Source organism: Camelus ferus, chromosome 1, assembly GCF_009834535.1.
Source record: "Camelus ferus isolate YT-003-E chromosome 1, BCGSAC_Cfer_1.0, whole genome shotgun sequence".
Lineage (NCBI taxonomy): Eukaryota > Metazoa > Chordata > Mammalia > Artiodactyla > Camelidae > Camelus > Camelus ferus.
The window spans coordinates 33,727,059-33,749,959 of record NC_045696.1 but is presented as its reverse complement, the minus strand read 5'-3'; the positions used below and the strand labels follow the sequence as shown (position 1 = coordinate 33,749,959).

The 22,901-nt window shown below is 36.2% G+C and overlaps 1 protein-coding gene and 1 pseudogene across 4 annotated transcripts in view; both read left to right on the top strand.

The window, feature by feature from the left end:
* The window catches only part of VGLL3 (vestigial like family member 3), a 42,293-nt gene extending 25,133 nt beyond the window's left edge, over window positions 1-17,160 (top strand). For all 4 annotated transcript variants that reach the window (XM_032477481.1, XM_032477477.1, XM_032477487.1 and 1 more), the window contains exon 4: window positions 13,167-17,160. In XM_032477481.1, the coding sequence (XP_032333372.1) occupies window positions 13,167-13,210 (44 nt within the window). In that variant the 3' untranslated portion in view covers window positions 13,211-17,160. The remainder of the gene's footprint in view (window positions 1-13,166) is intronic.
* A 3,138-nt stretch (window positions 17,161-20,298) lies between these two features.
* LOC102512139 lies at window positions 20,299-21,292 on the top strand (annotated as a pseudogene).
* The last annotated feature ends 1,609 nt before the right edge of the window (window positions 21,293-22,901 follow it).

Here is a 22,901-nt window from a genome sequence, read left to right as displayed (position 1 = left end):
AGGTGGGGCTGAAGATAATACCTGGAAGGGTGAGCTGAAGAAGGGAGGACCCAGGATATGGAAGATTAACTTCAGGAATCTCAGAGTATTGTACAGGGCCCCTTTGCATGTTAGGAAGAAAAGAGTTAAATGTGGAAATATTTCTGGTTGTGATATACTGTATTACTAGATATGCATCAATGAATGCAAGACTGTGTCTTTTCTTATCGCACTCAGATTTTTTCATGATGACGTTCAGTAAATTCTGACCTACAATTCATCTGTCAGTGGCCATAACTAAAAAAAAATGCATCTTGTGGAAATGCTGTCATTCTTATTTCCTGTTATTACCACTAATCTACCTAATGTAGGACATACAATGTTGCATATCCCAGCCAGTTTGAATTAATTTTTCAAGTGAAGATTTGTTAATGAGGCCTTTTTACTGAAATACAAAGTTGACTTTATTTATAACGTCCATTTTACCCACTATATTTAAATTTACCAAACGGAAAAGGAGTCATGTTTTGTGGTGTGACTTTTTTTCTATAAACACAAGCTGCTCATGGCTTGAGGTTGTTTTCATCTCTAGATCCACAGATTTATTTTTCTTAGGATCCCTCATGTTATTTTAGCTCCAATTTTGTTATAAATTTATTTTTATTTTTACTTTGAGGAATGTTTCAATAACTCAATATACAATATAGATAAACAGCTTAGAGTTGAGGTATACATGTTCTTTTTGCTTAGATACATTTAGGTAGCCTAAAATTGAAAAACAAACAATTTTCTCCACTGTATCACAGCTTCAAGAAATCTAGGGCTGAAAGGGAATTAACATATGTTGATGTATCTTCTGGTTTCTCAAAAAAATTATCATATAAGCATTAACCATACATTTGCTTAAGTAGTAGATTCAATGAGTGAATCACTGTATGATTCTGCCCCAGTGTATGATTATAGCCAGTTATCAAACATCATCTGGTTCATCTCTCACTAATGAACATATCTTCTGATATTGGGGAAATCAAGATTATGTATCATAGAATGGGGCATAGAGAAGAACTAAACTACGATAGCTCATAGGTCTAAAAATTATTTGCTAAATGAAGGTTGTGAAATTTCCCGTAGGCTCAGGAAGCTGTATTTCTAGTATTCTCTCAATGTTGAGGCATACGCTGAATTACTTCTGAAGAGACTTGAGCTTTATTAACCTGCAAGTAGAAATACTCTGTGAAGAAATCTGGAAAAACTGTTTCTGAGCTCTTAAATTTGAAAGTGAATAGGGAGCCCTGGGCAACACTAGGGAAGTTAGGAGCCTACCAGTGTCCTTCGTATCTATTGTTTTTTCTTCATAGACGTTTTGTGTCTGATAATAGAGAAGTAGAATCACCTTAAATGATTTTCTGAATTTGTAATGGTATAGGCCTGTAAACCATCTATCTATCTATCTATCCAAATCTGGTTTAATCTGAATTTCTAATCTGAATGTTTTGTGAAGGGACATCATTCATAAGTGACAAAAACTATATTTTAGTGCAATCCAAGTTGTAATTATTATTGCTCAAAATTATTTTTAAAAGTTCCCTTTGAAAAATTTTAAAGATCTTTTTGAAATAGGTGAATTAAACTACTTCATTAATTAAGATCATTGTGGTCAGTCTTGCTTCATATGATGTGGATATTTTATATTGAAATCCATTAGAAACATAAATATCTTTGTTTATCATATACAGGAAATAAAAGAGCAGGGTGACAAACAGCTAATGTACTAGAGCAGCAAATGGAGAGGCAGTTCCTCTCCATGAAAGGGAGATGGACATCAGGTTAGCACTTGCTTTTCCATCCAAACTGTAAGCTGCCATTTCTCCAGGTCACATCTCAAGACCCATGCTTTCTTGTCGGTGGTCTGGTGGTGACAAGCCCGGGCAAAACACAGGCATGAGAGTTCTCAGAATAACCTTGCTAAACTATTTTAACATCTTTGTTTTTTTAATGTTGCTAATTTTGGAATTTTATTTGGAGTACAAAGGGTATTAAAATCGTGGAACTTCACATACAATGACTTCTTAGAAATTGTTCCTCTCTCTCAGCATATACATATACAAAAAGAGACTAAGGGAAACCAAGAGTTACCAACCTAAGGTAATTGAATATTTACTTGATAACATGATTCTCCAATTCCAGGCTTTATCATGAAAGAGAGATATGGTAAATTTGGAGAGAAATCATCGAGAGCTGCAGTAATAATTAACAGGAAAATATGAGTTGTATAAAATATTAAGGCTCCAAGATATTTCCATCATAGAGAAGAGAGCACATCAAAGTAACATATGTGATAGACGCTCAGCTACAAGCACTTTTCCTCCTTTCCACTTCCACATCCTTTCTCCTGGAACATAAATGCTAGTCATTTAATACATATATGAAAGCTAGGGGGTTGGTGATTCATTGAAGTCTTTCCTGACATTATTTATGATTTTTATAAATGATGAGGAAATTAGGAAATTTTATTTAATGGTGTTATAAAATAGAATAGACAGAGAAGCTTACCTTTAATAATTTGATTTCAGCAGGGGGACACATTAAATGCATTTTAATATAGAAGTCAGCCCTAGAAAAATGTGACATTTCAATGACAGCTGCGTTCGTCGATAAAGATTTGTAGATTTCTGGATACTTACCTTGAGGGCATTATCTCAATCAGGCTAGTTAAAACATCACAAGGCAATAGTTGTGGGGGAAAATGCTAGGCAGAATGTTTCTACACTAATACTTTCTATGGACCTTTTTTTCTTTCTTTTTTTTTTTTTACAGTTTCTTATGATTCAGTAACAGTAAAGACTCTAGTAATTAACAACTGCTTGCTTCATACTTTCTGCAAACCTTTTTCTCTTTCTTTGGCTTATGGCATAAGCCAATTTTCCACTGAGAGAGAGAAAAAAAAAAAAAAACACCAAAGATACGTTAAAATATTTACACACCCTGGAATGGCGTTAGTTGTGTTAAGCGCATGTCCAGAATGACAGTTTCGTGACCAGAAGGGTAATGGAAACCATCATCTTTGAGATGCATGAGAGATGCCAGGAGATCCCAGCCAGAGACCGAGAGCTGCATGAAAAGTAGCAGAATGGCGATTGGGGAGAAATGCATTCCAGAGCAGGGCTGTTAGTTTCCAGTATCCACAGCAGATTCTGCAGGACCTGAATGAAAGTCCCCTGCTCCCAGAGCCCTGTAGGTCTTGCCCATGCTCTCTGCTGGCCCTTCATCCTTAGAATAGTACCGCCCTGTCACAATGCCCAGAGCGTGGGGATTCTGTCTCACGGGTCCTCCTCCTAGCTTACGGGACTAGCGCAGAAGCCTTCTGGGGATTCTGAATGTTCTAGGATGCATTGCATAATGTGGGGTCTGTATAGGTGAGAGAATCCCTTGGTTAAGGGAAACTGCTATTTTTCATCTATTGCTGGTAGAAAATTAAAGAATTATAGGCTTTTTTAAAAAACAAACTGGGAAACGCATTACAGTTAAAAATACTCAGGAGCTTTGGCCCAGCGTGTTTCCTTTGGTGAGTCTCTACCACACAGATATAAGGAGCAGTGTAGGTGCAAAATGTTTATTGTAATGACATTCACAGCAGCAGAAAGGTGGAATCAGGTGACTGCCATCGAGAGGCGGAACCTATGAGTGAATTATGTTTTCTGTGGTATTGCTGACAGGAAACAAAACAGATGAAGAAGTGCATGTATATGCTCCTTTAGTAAAAATATTTTTTGAAAAAAGAAGACAAAATCCTGTATGTGTGTGTCTCTGCGGTGGGTGTGTGCATGTACTTACAGCTCAGTGAAAGCAGAGAGTTTATCAATTTGTGTCTCCTTTTGGGGCTGAATGTATCAGGGTCACTAATACAAGTTTCAGAAGGGGAGAAGGAGGAATTTAGAAGGAAAACATATGCATGTGTATACATACGTGTGTGTATGCGTGTGAGAGAGAAAAGGACAAGGAGAAAGATTGATTTTACTAATAATTCATCCTCCCCTCCCAAACTTAGGGACTCGTAAGATGATGATAAATACAGGGAATGTTAATTGTTGCAGAAATGTGGAAATGCGTATCCAGAGATGTATCTGGGAAAAGGAGAAGGCCGAAAAATAGATTCTGGGACCCATCTCCTCACTTAGCTGTGTTACATTGAGCAAGTCTCATAACCTCCCCACTCCTCTTCGTGAGATGCAACGTGGAGATGATACTCCCTACTCTGACACGGCTGAGTGATTCCAATGAAGTAACCCATGTGGTCGTGTTTTCTAGATGGTGACACGTGATGCAGAACTTAAGCTCTCCTTATTCTTAATAAATACGGTGCATTTCAAACAGAGTAAGAAAGTCATACTGGAGATGTGAAGCCTCACGAGTAACTGAGATGCAAGCTTTTAATGTCTGTCACTTCCTGCCTATTTCTAACTTAATTTGTTTCTGTTCTTGAAGAAAAGCTGTGACATTTGTTGGAGTTACATTTCCCAGTGGTAACGTTTTCTGGTATTAGCCATACGAGGAAGCCTGGGTGCTTTTATATTGGTTGGGCAGATAATGAGGGAGGGGAAGGTAAAAGAATCAAGAAGACAAGGGTTAGAAGGGTCATCAAAATATAGGTGTTTGACATTTTTCAACATAGTTTTCTCCATCTAGAATACTTAACCATGTGGAATGAGAGGGTACTAAAAAAAATAATCCTCACCCATTATGCTTAGGTATTGTTGAGATGTTTGTTCTTGTCACTCATATAGATCAAAAGGAAATTTTATGTGCAGAACTAAGAAGTTAGGCTATACATATAAGTAGATTCACCAGAACTCCATTAATACATGCTAAATCGTTAAAAGTTGTGAACTAGGAACTGATTCATTTTCCATTCCAGTAAATATGTACATTTTTGTAAATATGTTTCTATTGGTAGCTATATAAATTCTATAAATATATATATATGTGTGTGTATATGTGTGTGTGTGTGTATATATATATATATATATATATATATAAATTCCTGTGCTTTATGAGATGTTTTCTTAAAAATTACAAGCAAAGTTAGGCAACACTGTTATCTTTGGATTGTTTTCTCAAAGTTGTCATAGACTAGCTGTAGTTGCAATTGGGAACTTTGTCAAACTATACAATGCCTTCCCCAAAGAAGCTTAGATGCTTGCTTGGGAGGGGAGTTATCGAGGTTGAAAACACTCCTTGTTAATTCTTACATGGCTCCGAATGCAGAACCACTCAAAGCATTAAAATACCTGTTTCAGAGGTCAGTGCATTTTGTATCAGCAAATTATCTTTTCAATAATACTTTCCTATTTCTCATACCACATATGGGAATGCATCTAAAAGAAACGGCTTGAATGAAGAAATCTGTTTCAGAATTCGTCCCCAGACAATATTACATCGACTTTCAAATGGGCTACAAAGATTATAGACAGAAATTCTATATGGCCTGTGGAATTTCCAGATTTTCTTTATTCTCTTTCTGGTTGCCTAACTCTTCTCTTACTGTTCTATTTATCAACAATATAAGGTTTCACAAACAGTTGTCTGTGGACAGCATGTTCTGAATTCCTTGGCAAAAAGATGACCAAAAAAAGTCTGAGGAGGGACAAAACATGCTGTTTTTCGTTTGGTTACAGGCTGATACATGGCAGATTTCACGTCATCATTTTCGTCAACCACAAGCATGTGCTATAATGCTTATTTTCATAGCTGCTTCATTTGAGCAGTATCAGGTGACACTTAGCATCTTCACAATCATTAAAGCCCTATTTATGTTTGCTTAGGTTGGACAGACAGTTCTGGAAAATGTCAGAGAGCAACTTGTGTTCACCTCACATAGAAGTGAGATGAAGAATGACTGATGTCAGTATAGAGTTGATCTATATGCAGCATATTTCATTCTTATGGAATATTTTCCAATATGTTTTGATTTAATGGGAGATTGATTACTTAAACTAAATGGACATAAACATTACTTTGTATTTCTGCAGTTCTGAAGTGATTTAAAAAACGTTTAGAGTCCTTACCAAACGCCTAGTTTCAGGTAGGATGTTTGTTGGGTTGGTGCTGTGTCCCTAATTAAGTTTTTATGGGTAAACTGTGGATCCAGATTAGCTCTTCCTCCAGTTGGATTATCTATTTTCTGGATCGTAAAACTGTCACTGCATAACCTAGAAACCTCTTTAAAGATGCATGTTTGGCTGCATGTGTTATCCAACAGATGTCTGGATAGTTAGAATCTCTTGAGAGTATTATAACTTGTGGTTTCAGTTACAGTAAGCAATCCAAGTGTTTCTTTGGTCTTGCTCCTCTTCAGTTCTGGGAGAGTCTGTAGAAGAAATTACAGAGGGTATTTCGTTTCACTCTTCCCCGTTCCCTTTTTCCTTTATTCTTTGTCTCTGTCTTCAAAGTTTCTTTTTATCTGCTTTTGAACTTGAGGTCACTGAATTGGTTGAGCAGTGTCTACATGCCATCTTGCCTCTCCTGGTCCCCAGTTATCACACTGACATTCAAATTTTGAGCATGCTACTATGATCAAAAACATGCTACTATGATCAAAAACTACTTATGATTTATATTTGATACTTGTCCAGAAGGTGGGTTTTAGAATGGCTGGTTCAGATTTGTAAGCCCATATCCTGATGCTTAAAGTGCTTGTCAATTTCCCTTCCAGCTGAGCATCGTATGTGCACAAGTCTGAGAATGCGGGTATCGCCGAAGGCTGGAGATTCTGTGCATGAGTTTGTGGCTTCAGAGGGAGGAAGGTTCTGAGAGGGGAGATACGCTAAGGGAGCTTGCTGTCTGGGCCAGGAGCAGTGGGAAACACTTGGCCACTGAACTGCTTGTCACCTGAGATGTTTGCCTCAGGTGTGTGTGTGCTGTGTTTCTTACAATAATGTAGTAAATGACAGTCTACTAGTAACGTCAGGTTCAGTGGGCTTTAAATTTCTACTGCTCTTTTGAACCTGAACTTAAATATATTCAGACAGGTTCAGACAGTTTTCGCTTCATTGTTTCTGACAGTACTATGACATGGAGATTATAAGTCAATGCTAAATGTGTCTGGAGAAAACACCTCTATACACTGGAAAACCTCCGTCTGCTAATCAGTTATTATGTTGTCATAGTTAGGTATCTTTTTATCATTGCTTTAGTGTGTAAAAGTTGTAATGATAAGAAGATCATTGTAATTCAAGTGTCCTAACAAATTTAATCTTTGGTCTGGTTCAAGAATACATCTTATTTGTGACAAGTTTTAAAAGAATTATTGTCCAACATTTAAGTACTGAGTGTGAAGGTACTTAGTGCTCATCAAATTGACAAAAAATAGTGGAAATACATGAGAAAAAATGCTAGTATACCTAATATACAAAAAGCATTCAGAAATCAATGAAAAAATTGCTTTCTTAAAAGCATGGAAAACTGGCCAAAGATAAAACACAGGAAGAAATGGCCTAATCACATAATTTTCAGTTTCATTAATACTGAAAGGCATGCAAATTGAAACAGTTAGATACTTTTAATCTATAATACTAATAATAAATATTAAAAAATATGAATATCAGTACAAACTTTCTGAAACATTTACCACTCACAATGAAATACGTAAATGTAAATGTATATATATTTTTGGTGTCAGCAACTGTACAAAAATATTTTCAGGAATTTTTATCTACTAAATTATTCACATAAATAACACGTATATTTGTACACACACATGTGTGTGTGTTGGGGGGTTATCCAAAAGATGTATGTCTATAGAGAACTGGATAATTTCTTGTATAGAGAAGAATGAATACTGTGCAGCCCTCCAAAGGATTGATCTGCATATACTGACATGAAATAGTTTTCCAAGATAATATTGCTGGTGAAATAATCATGTGATAACACTGTATGAACAGTGGTATGAGTACGTATGTACAGCTGAATTGTACTCAGCATGCTGTGTGATGACAGGATATTATGTCCAACTTCTACTTTCTAAATACTTTGTAACTTGATTTTTAAACAAGAGATCTACAATGTTTTGAAGTTAAAAAAATGTTTGAAAAACAAATGAAGGGAGATCTCCATGGTAGTCAAACATGATTTATCTTGATATTCATCTGAAATGATAATTTCCAAATTGGATAACTCTCACTCTTCTTTTTTCCCCTTTTCATTAGTGTTAAGGTGCAACCCCCATGTGGCTCTTGTTTAGAAATTCTTAACTAGCATTTAAATGGATTGTCCCAGGGCTCAGACAAACAAATGTAGTTGTCTGATCATTAACAATGATAACTTTATAAAGGAGGAGAAGATAATAGGACTGTCTCTCTTTTGACATAGTTTGTGATCATTGGTCCCTGTGTCAGTGTTAGATGCCAGGTTGTTGGTGAAGGTTGGCTATTTTGATGTAGCATCCAAACACTGTTATATGTATTTATATTTGTAATAATCATGACTGTTCTTTATAAAAGCCAGGGTGAAGCAAAGGATTCTTTTTTTTTTTTAATGTAGAAATTAGCTACTAGCTTCTTTTACTCTAATAGCAAGCATTCTGATCCACAAGGGTTTCTAGACTCAATATCTATGAAATGAAAAGTTTGTTTAAGTACTTTCTTTACTTTTCAGTCATAAAATATTCTACCCACACATCCAGGTTTTATGTTCCTATTTTTCTTCTTCTCTTTTTATCAACAGCATGTTCCCCAGTGGATGGTTACCACATTACCTCTTTTAACTGAAGCAATAAAGTTAATTGGAAGCACATTCAACTTACTTAAGAGCTGCAGTCAATGGTGTTGTCAAGTGTTTATGCTTCCTGAGAAGGAGGACATGTTTTTTCTAGTGGATTTGACTCTGATAATCACATATATCCTAAAACTCATGTGTGCTGGCATGTAACTTTTTCAGTAACCCAATGTATCCTTTACTTCTACCCAATAGTAGAAAACTTAACCTCATCAATTCTGAGTATTCATAGTCCCACCCAATGATATCTTCACTGCTCTCAGTTTAAAACAATGTCCCACTCAGAGTTGAAACCTCTTCTCGGATTCTTCCCTCAGCCTCTCCCTACGGATTGCCTCTGCTTTCCCAGTGTTAGTCATGAAAATTGTCAATTAGAAGGTTGCTGTCTGCTACTTGGTCTTGTCAGTTCATTCCTAGCTTAGCCTCTGTTGCAGACACATCCCCTCCCCCGACTCTTGTTTCTCTGTGCCCTCTCTGTCCAGAGCCCTCACCCCCAGCCCCACCACCCCAGCAATGGCACGTTTACTTGAGTTCAGCTTCACGGTCTTTGTGATCCCACCAAGGTGCTCAGCTGGGGTGGCCTATGCCATTTCTTCTGCCACGGGGTACCCACATCATAGCCATGGGACCCACCAGCAGGCCCAGAACTCTCTCTGAACTGACTTCTGGACCCTTGTTACGGGGCCCATGGGAACTTTAGGATCATTTCACCAGAGACCTAGGAGTTGAAGGAAACTAGGAAGAGGGATGTTTCCAGGCTTTTTAAACTTAGACACACCCTGTTGCTATCTCGACTTCCTTATCCCCAGAGCTTTTTTCAAGAAGTGAATCTGTGAAACAATAGCTTCCCAAAAATCTCAGACAGAAAATGAGAGAGTGAGTTATGATGCCTTGTTATATAGTCAGATTCTTCAAATTTTAAAGAGAAATCATGTTATGTTCTTCTTTGACCAAGACTTCTCTCTCACTTTTAATCATTCTGCCCTTCCTATATTCATACTTCCTTTGTTCTATTCCTGGGTCCGGGCTTTGTTTTGCCCTTTCTTCCAGTGGTCAGGTGTTAGTGCTGATGGAATTGAAGTGAGGAACTGGGTCTGTGGGCCTGCGTTACCTTTCGGGCTTTTCTCTTGACTCAGTCCAAGACTCTCAAATTCCGTGTTCACACTGGGGAAGTCTGTGGAGGGTGGGGAGGAGGGGTGCTTATGTTAAAGATACATAACAAAAAAAAATCTCAATTAATAAGACATGTCCTATTACATGATTGGAGTAGTCTTCATCTGAAGTATAGCAAACTACTGTGTAATCATTTTCTGTGTTTTAGGACAAACATTGAAAAGGTATAGTTTTTAGAAAAACACTAAGAGAACTCTTTTATTAATACTAGTATCAGTTCTGTTAAACCAGGGTGTTTCTAAACAGTGTAAAAAGGAATATTAAAAATGTATTGGCTTTTCCTTGAATTAACAAAGGAATTCTGACTTGGGGAATTGCAGGAGTATATGCTAAGTGTGACAGCTTACATCCAATATAGTCCATACAGGGGAGACATACGTTGTGGTTAAGACCATTGACTCTGATAGCAGACCACCTCATTTTAAATCCTGGTTCTACCACTTAATAGCTGACGTAAGCTCTCTTAGTCTCAATTTTTCAATTGTATAATGAAGTTAAAAAAATATATCGCATGGTTGGAAGCCTTAAATGGGATATTTCACATAAAGTACTTAGCACAATGTCTGGCATATTCAGCCCTAAGAAAGTGTTTGCTAATATCTTTGTGATGTTTATTTCCCTTTCTATTGAAAATCTCGTGAACTAAACAATAAAACTAAAACTGAGGTACTATTATCAAGAGATAAACATAGGTGATTTCAGCTAGCCAGTGGGGAGATTTTAGGCTGTGTTATACACTAATTTCATATAGGTTTGAGTCAGGGAAGTGAGGAGGAAAAAAAAAGAAAAAGCTTAAATAGGAGCAAAATAATAGCAGAGTGGATTTTGTGTTTTAGTAAGAAAATTTGGGGAAACTCTAAATATCTGTAGACCATCTAAGAATCATGGGTTAAAGATATATGTAGACCACACAAGGATCATGGGTTAATGATTTTGTCTCCTTTCACCCTTGCTGGAAAAACAACATGTACTGGTTGATTCTTAAATAATCTGATCTACCCTCAACAATGTTTAACAAAAAAAGTCATAGCTCTGCTTTTCCATTACAGCTTACTAGTAGTAGTGTCTTTTGTCTGCAGTTGTTCATTTTCTTGTGCTTTACTTATCCCTATTTTGAAATTTACAGATATGGGTTCCTGGTTATTAAAGCAAAGTTTGATTTATGTCCCATCACTAAGAAGAAGCTAAACCACAAAGAGCACATTAGCTATTTAATATGTTTCAGGCTATAGATGAATTGATTTTTTTAAGGTTTGCTTTGGAGTAATGCAAAGACTTGGGAACAAAAAACTATATTGAAAAGATGAAGTTATAATGAGAGTTATTCCAACCATTTATTCTGGTTGGAAAATTTAGGGCTATGTTAAGTAATGTAATACTCGTCTACAGAAAAAGGCTAACATGATTTTGATGGAGTCATCTGTCTTTGCAAGGCAAACTAGGAATTGCTTTTATTTAAGAAGAAAAAAAGACACTCAAACCACTTGATGAGTCCAACACTATTCATGACTTGCAGCGCTGACATTCTATAGATTGATGGAGTCTTCAAGTGTGGAAATACTGAGTCATACAGAAGATGAAATGTATTAATAATGAAAAAAAATATTTATGCAGTCAGCAGATTGTCAGTTAAGCTGGTTTAGATTATAAGAGTCACCCAACAGAGACTCTGTCAGGTTGCAAATTATTCTGGCCACAATTATTTGAAAATGAATAAAGCAAACAGAGTGAATTGATATGCCCCAGATCATTTTATTTCTTCTTCCTCCTCCTCTTTCTCCTCTTTCTCCTCCTGTTCTACTTTTGAAATGGGAAAGGAAAACTGTTGACTCTGTATCTAAGCATAATGCTATCATTACACATTAAAAAAACTTAAGATGGAACTAATTTTTCTGCATTCAGGGAAGTGTTGCTTTTTCCCACTATACAAGTGCTATGAAACAGAAATCATGCCTTGTGGTTCTATAAGGTGCTTCTGTGTGTCCTTCTGTTTGTTCCATCTCCCTTTGTGTAGTCTTTTTTGTAGATTGTCTTAATGTCGCCCATCAATGACTGACTTATTGTGTCTGTTTTGTAATGACATCCATTGTTTTATAAAATCCGTTGACAAGCTGAAGGACAGGAAATGAAATCACTGCAGCTACTTTAGTGGCAATTGAAAACCATCCTGGCTCATTTTAACCTTTCAATCTGACACCCAGCCCAGGCAACTATAGCTTTTAGATCAAGGATCAAGAAGACAGCCTGGGATCCTAGCACAACAGCAGTCAAACTGCATTTCTACCCACTTGTTTAACAGCCTTCTCTTCTTGTTTTGGTACTTGGTTTTAAACAACTTAAAAACAACCATTATTCAGTGTCTTTACTCTTCTGAACAAGTATGCTGTGGGACAAAAATATAGTGACTCCGAGTGGGTATAAGCTGAAAATGCTATGCTAATTGCCCACATCAGAAATTAGTCAACGGACTGTATCAGAACCAAATCAGAGTCACATTTTCTGTCGCCTCTATGATCAACTTCTTCCTAATCATTTTAGCTTTGAGCTGGAATTCCTTCATGCTCACATACTTTTCTCTTGTCACTATTTTTTAACTTATCTGTAAATTTTATTTTCTGGCTATGAGGTATGGAATTTTTATAAACCATCTTAAATATTTTCTGAAGGAAAAAGTGATAAAAATAAGTAAATTTAGTCACTACTTTATTCCACAAGAGTCATTGTGATGGTTGCTGAAAACTATTAAGTGAAGCACTGCCTACATGCCCCCAAAGATTGGTTACATCCTTTCCCTGCAATATCAGTTCCTTTTGAGATTAGAAATAAGATTTCATTTGTATTATTTTATTTTATTTATTATTCACTCACACTCTAGGAAGATCGAAATCTTAACCACAGTTAAGAATGTGTATGTGTAGGTATGACTGGAACATTATGCTGTATACCAGAAATTGATACATTATATCTGACTATACCTCAATTAAAAAAACAAAGAATTTGTGCTGTGCAAATAGCACTGCTCTAGTCTAGAGCTTTTTGGTCATCTACTATGTGGGTTGACTTTTTGAAAATTATGAGCTCAGGCACAGAATTTCCTTAGAGATCAGGTCATCCTGAGGTCATACCTCGCAGATGCCTAGACTGTCTTTTTGGTCTCTTTATCCAGTGCACTGTGGATGATGCCCGTTTTTGAGTGCTACAGTATGAATGCTTTTCTTCTTTCTCATTGTCACCTCTTCTAGGTCTACAGCATCAAGACAAGAGCAAGGAATCACCATGGTACTGAAACACACAGTATTAGCAGGTCAGGTTGGAGCGTGAACCCATGGGCCCACTGGGAAAAGATGCTGCCAGGGTTTGTCATTCTGCAAGGGGACACAACGCAGTAGACGTGGAAGGAGAAGAGGAAGTGTTATCCAGCTGACTTTGGTTTGGAGCCTTTTCTTGAGAAAGTAGAGTGGGTCCTAGACATTGAAGAAAAGCATTTTTGTTTATTTCTTCCCTCATCTGAGCCTTTGCCAACTGTGCGACTCTCTTATTTTTTGTCTTGCTTTTATCAATACAAGGTTTAATTTTTGTTTCAGTTTGACTTTTTTTTTTCTTTTGGAACCAGTCCCCTTGCCAGGAAAAGATGAACCACAAAGAAAATGCTCTTTCAGGAATACAATTCTGTAGTTCTATGTGCATCTATTTTTGTAGAAATACAGAAAGTTTGACTTAGCATCGGTGGGCTATTTTGAGGGATGTGTTTTGTTTTTTTTTAATATTGTAAAAATTGTTAAGTTCTGTTTAAAGAACTAGCTCTCAGAGAAGCACTGGCAAAAATGTTTAAAATGCTTGTCTTTAAGATGTCTGTGATATGCTCTGTGCTTTCTAGGTTACCTCAAATGTTTGTTAGTTTCTCCTTTTTACAAAAGTAGCACCATAGCCAAGCCAGTATAGTATTGTTTTACATTAAATCTCAGAGAAGATTAAACTCCATGCTAGCTCACTTAGCTTTGAGGTGCATGTATGGCTTGAAAAGGAAGTTTTAAAATGACCACTCTAAAGAAAGCCTATTTCATTGCTTTGATTTCTCCCAAAGAGTACTTAGAAGTTGACTAGGAAGAAAGTTTGCATAAACTTTCAATTAGATGGAGCATTTTCCTTGAGTATATAACCCTCCCAGTCCATCCGACTTTGATAATTGGAAACAGAGTTTATATCCAACTACTGGAAAAATGCATTTAGCCATGCTACTTTTGAGTGCCAGTGACTTCTTTTTCTCATTTATAATTATTCATTCATGGCAATTTTTGTCATATTTTAAGTGAATTTTTTTCCTGAAGATAGTTTGAAGGGAAAACATTTGGGAATGTACTAGACACATCACAGAGCCTTTAATTCAATGGCTGTTTCTGAGAGTGTTACCCATCATTGTCAATTGAAAAATAATGTATTGCATATATAATATTTTAAACATAGGTTTTTGTAAGTCTTTGTTTAAATTTAGTTTTAGTTGATTTAATTCTTTTTAAGAAAAAAAATTGGGGGCAAAATAAATTTAAATTGGGATTTATACTACAATTACTGAAAGTAGGTTAATGAATTGACAGTTTGCTATTTGAAATTTATTATTGAGAACTCAAGATTCAACTTGACATGGCCCTTAGGATCTAAAGAAGAAGTTGAGATTGTCATTAAGTTGCTGTTATAAAAGATTAAGATTATAAAAATAGCAGTTATTGGTATTTTAAGGACTTTCAATGCAAAATCTGGTCTTTCAGCTGTTTCCAGAGATGGGTCATGTTAAAAATGTAGTGTTTTATAGAAGTTTTAGTTTGGTTAAAAAAGAAAGTTTCTATATTTTTTCCCATCCCCGTCCTCACCCATGTGAAATACAGTGTTTAGTGAATCACCATCTTCTATCTTAAATTGCATATCTCATGTGTGTGAACATTTTAGATATTAAGAACAAAACAATCTCTGCTTGACTATGCAGAGTTCTCACAGATACTTTTCAGATATTTCCCTTAACTCTATTTTTTATGCATAAGCCTTCTTTCCTGGTGCATCCTAAGAGTTACAAACCTACATACTCTGTTGTATTGTCATCACCACTTTGCTTCTTCTTAACCAGACTCCCCTTAACACAGTATACACATTTTTATCTAATGCGAGGTCCAAACTTAAGGTATCTTTCACTTACTTATGATATGAACTTAGATTTCTAGAGAGTGGCTTGGTTAAATTATCTACATTTTGATCTGCAATTTGATTTGATACAATTGTTTGTAATTTGCCCCAATCTATGGAGCACTGAGTTGAATGACTCTATGAAGTTGGTTTGATTTTGTGTCTGCCTGAATTTTCAAAGACAGGTGTTCAGTAGCTCCCATGGAACGACTCACTAGGGATTATTTCCCCTCTCTTCCTTTGGAAGCTCTCAAGTTCCTTTGTAGTTCCTCTTAGAACAGTGTTGTACTCCATCTCATTCAGATCATTCAATTGGATTTTCCCAGTTAAGAGGAGAAAAGCATTAACTTTGTTCCTTCCTTACTCTCCACTGAATTGAACTGAAGGAAAGAGAGCAGACCCTGAATTTAGATTCTGCCCTGTGTCACTACTGGTAAGTATATGCTGAAACATTCCTTGGCTCTGGAGGCCCAAGAAAAATTGGGGACCTGGGTTCTGCTGTACACAGGAGAGATCTGTAAGTGAATCCCCCATGGAGAACAGGCCCAGGTGTTGTTGGCACATTGCAAGGATCAGATCCTTGCATATACAAGGAGTGGATCAAAATCTCAGTAAAAATGAATGAGTGCTTGTCTGTATAATTGTCTGGCATCCCAATGTTAAGATCGTATTACCCTTACCACCAGAAGTCATGAAAGAGGATGAGTTGTAATTTAGCATGATATTCTGAACTGAAGTTTAAAATGCTACCACTCTCTGGGTCTGGTTTTCTCATATCAAAATGATGTTATTCAACTTGGAGGCTTCCAGACTGCTTTATTTGAGGGCTACCATCTCCCTCCCCAGTTTCATTTGGAACCACTCCACCTTCGGTTATTCTACAAGTCAGACTTTATTCAAGGTTTCTAAAGATCTGTGAGGGAGCTAGACCCTAGAAAATCATCTCATTTATTTGACATCTAATCTATGCTTTGACCAATAAATTATCATGAGCTAAGAAACAACAAGATAATGACAAATTCGTTCCTAACAGCTTATTTGGTTCCTCATTGTTTATTTGAAAAGCAGCTCTAAATGTTTAAAAACCAATGTTTCTTCTTAAGAAGGTTAACCATCCTTCCTAACCTTCCCCTTTAATTTTTCTCCTTTCTTTTTCTTTTTAAGATTATTTACGTTATTATTTTGAGCAAATGGGGCAGGATCATTCTACATATCGCAAATGAGAACAAATGAATTGCAAATAATCGAGGAATTAGTTTCTTTAATGTTATAACATACTTTAAAAGAAAAAACAAATTCTAGGCACCAGCATAAAACATGTCTTTGAGGAAGTTGTTATTCATTATGCAAATAGCAATCAGAGACTATGTTTCAAGAGACTGTGTTCTATCCTTGAGTGTCTCTTGGTTACCTTATGTTTGCCAAATTAAGTCACTGGGGCAGTGGCACTAAGTGATGGGAAAGGAAAGTATTTATGTTAGAGCGCTGACGGCTGGGTGCATAGAGAGGCAGAATGAATTAATGGAAAAGAACATCGGCTTGGACATTAGGTCATTTTCTGAACTCTGGCTTAGTCACAATTAGATGTATGTTCTGGGGCTTCATTTATCTCATGAGTATGGTAGGATAATAATACCTAACTGGCAGGCTGGGAAGGTTGGAAATCATATATATAGATGCTCAATCATCTGGCTCATAGTAGGTGTTCAATAAATGACAGATGCCACATTTATCTCTCAACTGAGAAGTAGATCATAAAATTGAACTCCCAAACATCCCTTCTTTTTATTTTCCATACCCATTTCTGCAGCAATCCAATAGATATATGACTGTGCTTTTCTGCAAGAAATTGTTACAAGAGAAACTTTGCCTTCTACTATGTGTAGAAGATCAAATGTAAATTTCTTAATTATCTCTGATATTTTAGTGTGCTGTTGATGAAGGAAAGTAAATTATGGTATGTAGGTCCAACTCCTAGTTTTCTTACATATTCTAAAATTTATTCACCCAGGCCCCTGTGTATTATTTTTTCTCCAAAATTAAAGCAAAAGTTTCATGAAATCACCATAGTTTTTATTTTTTTAGTTATATTTTGGGCTTCTTAGCACCTCAAATGAAAACATCTCTTTTGAAGTTATCCTATTTTTTTAACTTGCTTTGGAGGAAAAATTGCAAAATATTGTGGAAAAAAATTTTCCGCATGAAAAGGGGAGGAAAAAAAAAAACCTTTACAATCTCAGTCAGCAGATTTATTCTACTTGAGAAAAAAAGAAACAACTTCATTGGAAGCAGATGTTGACACTGTGTCAGTTACTGAAGATGGAACGGGTTCACTTGAGCCATTGTGGTTACAAAGGGGTATTGATGGCTGTTAGAATTCCTGTGATTGATCACTGCCAGGGCAGACAGAAGGATAGCCGAAAAGCTGAAACTGTAGGAAACTAAGACTGAAATCAGTCTGCCAATTGTAATGTACAGGAACCTAAGGACTCAGGTTTTCTTTTTCTTTTATTTTTCCCTCCAAGATGAAAGACACATCTTTCAGAAAATTTAAGGCTGATTGGAGAGAGCAGTTAAAATGTTTTCTCTAAACACATGGCCCAAAAGCCCTTTAAGTCTGTTATTAAAGTATTAAACTATTATGTAAATCATTTTAGAAAAATCAGGTTAAAAATTTAGTTCAATAATGTTGAAGAAGACTGTGTAGACACTCAAAAGTGGAAGTCTCTGGAGAGTAGGGCAGGGGTGAGGCTTGCAAGTGAACCTCAGTCCCAGTAGCTTCAAAATGTTAATTAACTGGTAACTTGTTCATGGAGATTTGTCACAGAGCAGACTTTCAGAATTTTTCAGTACGTTATTTTCCTTTTAGTGCTCTCTGGGAATTTCACCCTCTACACTTTCCCAAAGTATAGAAATAATCATTATAATTAAAATATCTTAATTGCCTTACTTTTCTTACTGTCCATTGTACTTTTTTTGTTTGTTTGAAAAATATTTTTATAGTTTCAAGTAATTGATCAATCTAGTGTTCTCTTGAAATCACATTTGATCCCATAAAATTGTCCCAATCTTGTAGAGTTTCAAGAAATGCTAATTGAGTGTAATTTACCAATTCTATTGTGTAAATAAACAATGACCCCTTCTAGAAAATGGTGGGTCATCAGCAATTCGCTTCCTTTTTAAGGATTTTTGGACTACTAAATTTTGACCTAAGAATAACTCTTTTAGAATGCAAGATTCTTTAATTAGTGTCTTTGGTATACGCATAAGATGTGAACTTTTCTAATGATATCTCTTTATACTAATAGAGATGTACATTTTTTCCTATGCTGTGGCTCGGGCAAAATTTAATAACAATGATTTACACACTTGATTTAATTTCTTAGACTGTTTACAATCTTGGGTATTGTATCTGATTTAAAAATACTATTCCATACATTTTTCTGGGTATACAATATAGGGAAGGGTTTTCATGTAAATTCTTTGTATTGTTTTAAAGTGCACATATTAAATGGGAAAACATGCATTCAGTTTGTTTTCATCATTTAAATCTAGATAAGGTGAAAGGCTTTTATAAAAAAATACATAGCATGGTGAGCTTTCTATTTGTCACTTGATTAAGTAAACTGAGAACTAATAATAGAAGTATTATCTTACAACTTTGAAATACAAAAAGATTCAGATTCATTAGTTTTATGAGCAATTATATGCCATCTTAATTTTACATGTCCGGAAAGAGAAATGAACTAATCTTAGCTATGTTAACATTTTTAATTTACCAAAAGTATGTAATTCATAACACTTTTGGCTTTACAAGCTGGTTATAAAAATCATGTATTTTTTGTTGTTTTTCATGGGCTTGGAGGAAGGGACATTTTCATATTTCCAGTCACTTCAAAGGCAGGTCTCATAGCTATGTGTTGATGATATAAGATGATGGAGGACTTTGTAATAAAAACAAATATCTTCAATTTGTTTAATAAATAACTTAATGTAAACTTAATGTTTATATTTTAATGTAGCAATTTGGTTTTGTCTGCACTTCTTGACAATTAACTAAAGCTCTCTGCTTTCTTCTTACTCAATTAAGCAACTTACAACTATCTTTAGAAATCAAAATATCTTAGGTTTTTTTCAATGAGATTAATTTCTACAGCCAAAGGATTTACATGTTATAGTAACGAGTGTATGGTTATAAAGCAAGTGTTTATAACAGAAGACAAGTGAAAAGGGCTACAACAATTACACAGCAGCAGGAGGCTTGTGAATTTTTTAATACAACACTTCTAAAGCTGTCAGTGGACCCTTTGGGAGAGGAGCATTTTGTCATTTTGCTTTTACATTTGTTAATACAGAACTTGCTGTAAGTAGGAAAAAGCAAAACTTTCCTAACAATTCATTTATATCGAAGGAGAGCACCTGGAAAGAAGTCCAAGACTTTACATCTTCAAGGGAAGCTAGAGGTTCCCTTCATGGGCTCGCTATCATCTTAGTAAGTGAATCTTTAATGTGAAAATACCAAGCCTGGAAATTAGTCCTTCAGTTAGTAGACCCTCCATCATTACAGGTGAAATAATATGGCTTCTTAATTGTCTGTTATATTTAGACTAGACAAGTATTAACGTGTTTTCTATGGCTGCTATAAAAAGTTACCGCAATCTTAATGGCTTAAAACAACATAAATGTATTATCTTATGGCTCTGTAGGTCAAACATCCAGTATCGGACTCGGTGGGCAATAATCAGAGTGTCAGCTGCATTCCTTCTGGATGCTTTAATCTGTTTCTTCCCTGTTTCCAGCTTCTGGAGCCCTTGGCTAATGGCTTCTTTCCTCCAGCTCCAAAACCAGCAACTGCTGGTCAAGTCCTTTTCATACCATATCACTCTGCCCTCTCTTCTGCCTCCCTCTTACATGTTTAAGGACCTTTGTGATTACATTGGTCCTACTTGGATAATCTAGGATATTTCCCCATGGCAAAGTTCCTAATTACATCTACAAAGTCTTTAAACATAAGGTAACATAGTCTCAGCTTCTGGGGGTTAGGAGGTGAACATTTTGGGGGGCCATTATTCGACCTACCACAATTACAATTAGATTTCAGTATTTTTATTAGCCTTTTAATCTGAGAGGATTATTGTAACACTGGAACTAGAGGCATGTTCCACATTTGCAATGGTCATTTGTGTAGGATTCCTCTACATTCGTAAAAGAAATACTTGTTGCTACTTCAAACGTTTATGTGGTTATTAGAGTGTCTTGGAATCCAAAGGGTTACGTTGTATTTATGTCAGACAGGCACTCCGGGGGGTGGAGAGCAAGACATCTGGTGGGGATTCTTACTAGCTGAAGTGTGTTTCCTCTGGGGACAGTCAACTACCATTTAATTGTTTTGCTTCCTTTTTTGGGAATACATGCCCATTCTCTGATGTCCTCAGACTTCAGTCATCTCATTTGACCTGCTCCTACCCATTTGACTCAATATCTGTACATGACTACACTGACGTCGTAAAGCTTTTTCATTTCTGTCCAGATTGAATCGTTACATCTGTTATCAGTTAAGCAGTGGAAAACCTGTTACGGAAAGCAAACTTGTTTTGATATATTTAATGTGTAAAGTAGGAACCTAGACTCTGGGATGCTGTTGATCAATAAATGAGCTTGGCTCTCTTAGAAGTAACACATAAGCCCCACTGTTTTACTTGCCCTCCCCAGTTTGGCTGTGGCTGAATGAAGAACCCCAGTCTTGATCTTTGCTTTGCACTTGTACAAGAGACTATTTGCAGAGAGCCAAATATAGAAACAGAGGATTTAATATCTTGCCAAAAAATACAAAATCTGTTCCCCTGTAAGCATGACACTCTATCCTTTTCTTGTGGATCTTGCTAAAAGGAAAATGTAGCTTTAAACTACCCCATTCCTTCTGCTGGAAATTCGCTGACCTATTTCAAATGGGCTATGTGCAGTTGTGTGGAGTTTTATGTTTCCAAAAGAAAATGGCTATAGGAGAAATCCATCCAGTGTTATTATCATTTCTCTTACAAAAAACAACTCCTAAATCAAAGATGAGAGTCAACAGTAATTAAGAAAATCACACTTTGGTGGCTTCAGGACTAGCCAGGGATTTCTGGGTGATGATTGGTGTTTCATCTGATATTGAATCAAAAGTAATAATAAAAACTTGGCTTCAACCAACCAGGTGCTTTCGTGGCCTTAGAACATGGTGTTTTACTCTGAATGTTGTCTGATGGGTAAATGTACCGGTCCCAATTTCTCTATAATATGGGGAATGACAGCAACTCTTCTGTCTCTTATGATTGTATATGCAGAATTTTGAAAACAGTTTTGCAAACATCACCAAGAAGATAAGCTTTCCACAGTGACAGCTTTACCAGACATCTCCGTGTGGGATTTTAAAACAAACACAAGGCTGTTTGGAAATACTTGGTATATGTAAATATGCAGAGTATGCCGAACAGTCCTAACAGCTGCAGGGTATACCCCCTCATCCTCGAGCAGAATATTTTGGTGGCAGTCGTGGTTATTTTTTCCATCTTTGCTTGTCATTTTCTCCCTTAAGTCTCCACCCACTCACCATCCACTATCTCGGCTGAAAACACATACTTAACGCCTTTCCCCCATTCTTCCACACTGTTTTCAAGAGAATCATTTCAGTAGATTCCCACTGGAAAATGTGGGCGGTCCCTGGAAGGAATGTTTGAGTTGTGCTGTGTTGTAAAGGCTGAGCTTCGGAGAACTTGCTTGCACTTGCTCTAACACCAGCCTCGCACATAACCCAGACACTCCACAGGCCAGATTCCATTAAGGTTTGTCATTGCACTGGGAGAGGAAGTCCTGCTGAGAGTGGCCTTCCTGCCATGAAGATTCCAAAGATTAGACTAATCATTTTAAGTGTGTCTTATCATATTCTGTAACATCAAGGCACTCATCCGTTTATGAAAATAAGCATATGCCTTTCTGCCCAAAGCCAAAAAGGGAAGGAGGACTGAAGAGAAGTGAAAAATGAAAGTTACTACTTGCAGGATTTTGACATGTTTGGAGAAGATAAGGCTGCAAATGTGAAACCAGAAACCCCAGGTCCCAGGACCGGTTCTACTGGAAATTTGTTGATATCATTTAGTCCCAAATTTCCTCCATTTCTACATCTGTCAGATGAAGTCCCAATGAAATAAAAGATGTAAACTACTTTGAGAAAACTAAAAGTAGATACGAAGAGATGGGAACTGATCTTTACTAAAAGTCCTCTTTGGACTGTGAACGTTATATGAATTTATCTCAAGGAATTCTCACAAATAGTAACATGTAGATAGCGTTATTTGGGAGCCGGTTAGCAATATAAAAAACTGGGGATTTAAGTTTTAGTGGTGCTACTTAGAAACTGTAAGTCCTTGGACAATTTTCTCAGCCACTTTAAATCAGTGGCTCCATTTACAAGATAAAGATATTTAATATGAACTACTATATATAAAATAGACAACAATGTCCTATCGTATAGCATATGGGACTATATTTGATACCTTATAATAGCTTATAATGAAAAGGAATATGAAAAGGAATATACATAATATAACTGAACCACTATACTGTACACCAGAAACTAACACAACATTGTGAACTGATTATACTTCAATTAAAAAAGATAGATTTAAACCAACTACTTAATAGAGTTGTTATGAAGGCTAAAGTATATAAATCATTCACCACTGAGTAAATACTATGATTTTTAAATTAATCTTTTTTTCTTTTTTAGTAATTTGGGTAATTGAGGAAATCTTCAGGTAAGT